We start from the raw sequence: 4,787 nt of genomic DNA on the forward strand, positions 1-4,787 counted from the left end.
AGTTCCCTCTAACTCCATTAAATGAGAATCTAGATATGTTGGTCATTCTCACATTTCTTTAACCAGGGTGTGCAACAGCAACTGATTTAAGTTTACAGTCAGCTGCCAGTGCAGAGATCTCTACATAAGACCAATTTGCTGATTAATTCATGTTGAGTGGCTTAATTCAGATACTCAATAGCATATTTTAAAGAGAGAGGTCATTAAATAAACCATATCAGCGAAGTGGGGGAGCTTTTAAAATATTGTCTGCAACTGTTTCAAGTAAAAATTTAAACCTCAATAAATGTCATGTGACTTTTTTTATAACTAATGTAAATTTTGGTTATGAGTATCCGCATAAAATTTTAAGTACAATCTCTTCTATACTCTCACTGCCAACAGCAAAAACGCTGCAATCAGCATTCTCCGAAGTGAACAAATCGCAATTCTATTTTGTGTCTATTACCAGCTAAATGTACCATTTCATTATTTTCACTCATAATTCAACAAAATAAATAACTTATTGTCAAGCCTGCCTTTCAGCTAAATCACAAGAATACTTCTTAAGTTCTATTCAGCTAAATCACAAAAATATTTCTTAAGTTAAAAATTCAGCTGAGTCATAAAAATTCAAATGCTGAGAAGCAACATGGTATACCCTACATCACCCTAAAAAACTCAGCTGAATTATAAAAATTCAAATGCTGAGAAGCAATACAGTATACCCTACATCAACCTAAAAAATCCATCTGAATCATTAAAATTCAAATGCTGAGAAGCAACATCGTATACCCTACATCAACCTACTACGCACTACGCTATGAAGATTCCAAATGAAGCATTCTCCCAAAATAAGGTCTAGTCAAATAAAGTGAATCCCATATCCTCGTCACTTTCCTCCTCGGGTTCCTCCTGTTGATCACAGATGGATAATTTTAATTCCCAGATTAAAACCCATGTGGCACAATTAGGAAAATCATCTAAATCCTACATTAGACAATATGAAGCTAAAAGGAGGGCAAAATAACATCCAGGTAAACAAGATACCTTTTTCTCTTCTGGAGGAGGGGCAGCAGGAGCTGCGCCAGCGCCACCAGCACCAGGAGCTGCTGCAACAGGTGCCACCGCACCAGCACCACCTATCCAATACAAAGTTCAAGTTATTGCAGAAATCAATTTTTTAATTATCTTACCTATATAATATTTTGAGTATTTACAATATTTTGAGTTTTGGAGACAATTCAATAAACATCAGTAACTAAAAGGATAATCAGATGTGAATTTCTTGAAATATTAGCATAAAATGTGTATCCCTGAATTTTTTTTAAATGCACTCACTATTATGCATTTGTAACTTGTAAGCATTCTTCACTTAAAAGTTAAAACAATGTTAGCTACCAAAATTAAAATGTATATCCCTGAATTATTTTTAAAATGCACTCACTCTTATACATTTGTTAAAAGTTAAAACAATGTTAGCTACCGAAATTATGCCAAAAATTATTTGTCATAAAGCATTTTGTATATTCAGCCCGGTAATCAGTGGACACATTTACAGACTGGAACTTGTGATCTTCTATTGATCTTTACAATAGGGCGGAGCTTTATACTTTTAAAATACTCTGTTTAAAATTCAATTAACATAGCAAAAACAAGGCCCGTTTAGGGGCTTCCAAGGGCTGATCCTTCATATAGGGAAGAAGGGAAGTGCAAATTTGATGGAAAAATTGAAGAGGGATGGTTCAGAGTGCAGATCGATGGAGCATCAAAAGATAATCCGAGGAAGAGTTGAGCGGGCTGTGTTATTCTAGATCCAGATAACAACATTCTTTCAATTGAAGAAAAATCTCTTCCAGAAAGGACCGACAATGTAGCAGAGGTTCTGCTGCCATCTTCACACTTCAAGTGGCAAAGCATAAAGGTCACAGGAAAATCCATCAGCAAGGAGATTAAAAAATTGTTGTAAATGGAATACTAATAGTGAAGGGCAAAATGGAAACATGGTTCTTGGATAAACATATTAGACACATCAGGAAAACGTTGGAAAGCTTTGATGAATTTGCTGTTTCTGTTTCTCACACACTATGTATAGGGAACCAATTGGCGGACAAGTTGGCAAACGTGGGATGAGGTTGAAGGAAAAAACATAGATGGTAGATGACTTTTCCCCTTGTAAACTTGTGTTAAATTGGGATGAAATTGTAATGAATCCAACATATCATTATATGGTGAATGGTTGCGGTGGGGCATGCAAGTCACTTGGCTAGCAGTGAATGACGGAAGCCTGAATACCATGTATTCATGATTTTGGGTGTTGTGCAAGCAGATGTCGCAATCCCTCAGGAGGTGTCGCACCCTGTTCTGGATCGAAAGAAATTGACACCTACTGAGGGATCTCCCCTGCTTTAAATGCAGCAAGATTAGTAATTTTTAGCACAACCTGTGTGCAGGCATTGCTGGACTGTGAAACAATGGAATTGAACTTTCATTTGTAGTGCCCCAAGAAGATGCAGATGCCTGGTTTTCGATTAGAGATAACTCCACACAGGTTTGGGAAGGCGTTCAAGATTGATGAGGACGAGTTTATTATCCCATTGAAAATCTTTTTGGCAGGGAGTTCACTGAGGGAGACTTTTGCCCACGTACAAACATTCACTCTTCTGCACATGGGCTTTCTTGCTTGCCCAGGATAAGGAAGAAGCCCAGCACATGGTGGAAGATGTATTGAGCCAGAGTGGCACCTGGGTGTCATGAAATAGCTGGACAGGGCGCAAATCAGCGCTGGATTCTATACAACGCAGAGCCTGTGTCTGTCATGTGTAAGGTACAAGGGAAGGCTTTAAGCCCTTCATGGTGTTCAGCACTATGCTGCCAATTGTGCAGTAAGTTGGTGAAGCATGCACAGCGCGGATGGAGCTGCTGGCTTTTATGAACCAGTGGTAGGCCAACCAGCGGCAGTTGGCAGAGGAGAGTAAACGAAAGTGCAAACACACTACCAATAAAGTCCATGAACATAAAGCAGAGGAAATCCCTCACAAGGTGTAATGCCCTGTTCTGGCGTCAAAAGAAGTCGAAGGTAGAAACTGTTGGTGGGATCATGCTCAACGAATCCCAAGAGAAGATGATGGCCAAATGAGGCTTCAAATTTTGATGGCATGGAGGGTATAGTGCCTGGCCTATGAGCCCATTTTGCATAGTAGGGTTATATATGTTCCGTGGAGTAGGGTTGATGATGTGTCAAGGGTTTGGGGTTTAGGTGGCAGCAGTATTTGGGAAATGAAATGTGAAATCCAGGTAAACTCTTCTTTTATTAAAAACTAACCGTTTTCTCCCAAAATTTTGTATGGGCGATAAATATCACATTGTATTTCAATTTCAAAAGACCGGTGGAACAAGTGCTCATGTCCCTTGATGTTTGTGTGTAAAGGCATTAAGGGTAGTGTCCAACTTGGATCTTACCCCAACCATTAAAGTCAAAGGGTAAGCTAAAAAACGGACCAACTATGCATGCTACCATTATCCCATCCGCAAGAGATAAGTATGAACTATTAACGCAACCGGTATAATCTTTAATAGCTTGTTGACATTTCAGAAAACCTAAACCTTGAAAGAATTGTTTTCATAATTTTAACCAAAGCTCACCACTGCTCCGGAAAATACAATAGATTTGGCGTGAATATAAACAAACCGCATACTTCGGGCAAAACGAGCTTGATAGAATAATATTAGAAACCTAACCACAAGTATTACAATGTCGGGTACATATGCTTACCTGATCCAACGCTGAGAATGAGATCATCAACACTTCTTTTCTCCAACAACTTAGCAATCAATCCAGGCCAGTAAGATTCAATCTGCACATTTGCAGCCTTCACCAATGTGGTAATCTTCTCAGCCTATCAATAGAGTTAAGGTTGAATACCTTACGTGTACCATTGCTTACAATAGGAAGGAACACTCTCGCGGCAACCATTAGCCATTACTATTTTTCTCAAATACCTTACCTTAATAAAACTCTAATTAAAGCAAAATTACCCAACAGCATAAGACAGTTTGATACCAAAAGCCTCTGTTCAGCAAATAACAATGCGACAAGCCATTTAGCATAGCAACTTTTTACGGAAAATAATTTACAAAGACCTTTAAGTTAGGATCATTTTCAAGGATACAGTGATGGGAATGTTATCATCGTGCAAAATCAAAGCTGCATAGATGCAGGCAAGCTCGCTGTGCGACATCTTGATGGACAGATCTCAATAAACCCTTGAATACTCGTAGTCTGCGCAATTTTCACATTCCAAACAATATAAACCCTAGAAAGCAGAAATTAAACGATCTAATCTTGTTTAACCACCAAAAGAATTAGAAAAAGTTGCAGTCTCAATAGCAAGATCTCATATCTAAAACTACATGATTTAATAATGGAAACAGACGACTTTAGGCTCAGATTTACAATTTCAATCCACTAAATGCATTGCTGATAAGAGATTTTTTTAGATAAAGAATAAACTGACCTTTCTCTTCTCCAATCTCACGAGCGACAGACTGCCAAACTGGACTGAATAAGGGTTTTAGAATGAGCTACAGAATCAAACATAAATTAGGGTTTCTGATGAATGAAGATCGACGATGGAGATGTTTTCGAAGACAAATGCTATAAAATGTTTAAAAAATAAATAAAACTCAAGATGTACATATAGAGAATTTCATTCATATAAACGGGATAGGCACCACTTATTGATACTATTTATATTATTGGATATGATGGTGTTTAAAATAGCTTTAGTCTTTAAAAAAATCATATT

At 37.7% G+C, this 4,787-nt stretch overlaps 1 protein-coding gene across 1 annotated transcript; it reads right to left on the reverse strand.

Annotated features, from left to right (window-relative positions):
- Positions 1-444: 444 nt before the first annotated feature.
- On the reverse strand, positions 445-4,526 carry LOC149580626 (large ribosomal subunit protein P1z-like). Its single transcript, XM_089792501.1, has 5 exons — positions 4,497-4,526; positions 4,152-4,261; positions 3,755-3,878; positions 1,030-1,121; positions 445-894 (listed from the first exon to the last, which is right to left on the reverse strand). Exons 2-5 carry the CDS (start codon positions 4,218-4,220, stop codon positions 841-843), a joined length of 339 nt encoding a protein of 112 aa, XP_089648627.1. The 5' UTR covers positions 4,221-4,261; positions 4,497-4,526; the 3' UTR covers positions 445-840.
- Positions 4,527-4,787: the final 261 nt, after the last annotated feature.

Source organism: Cupressus sempervirens, chromosome 1 (genome assembly GCF_028749045.1).
Source record: "Cupressus sempervirens isolate cs-2001-9-10 chromosome 1, ASM2874904v1, whole genome shotgun sequence".
Lineage (NCBI taxonomy): Eukaryota > Viridiplantae > Streptophyta > Pinopsida > Cupressales > Cupressaceae > Cupressus > Cupressus sempervirens.

What these genes read in the sequence shown, in the direction of transcription:
- LOC149580626 (XM_089792501.1), bottom strand. Translation starts at nt 4,220, where the DNA reads ATGTCGCACAGCGAGCTTGCCTGCATCTATGCAGCTTTGATTTTGCAC. An exon ending in ATGATAACATTCCCATCACT is followed by an intron (nt 3,879 to 4,151) that starts GTATCCTTGAAA and finishes CTCTATTGATAG; the next exon opens with GCTGAGAAGATTACCACATT. An exon ending in CTCCTCCAGAAGAGAAAAAG is followed by an intron (nt 895 to 1,029) that starts GTATCTTGTTTA and finishes TGTGATCAACAG; the next exon opens with GAGGAACCCGAGGAGGAAAG.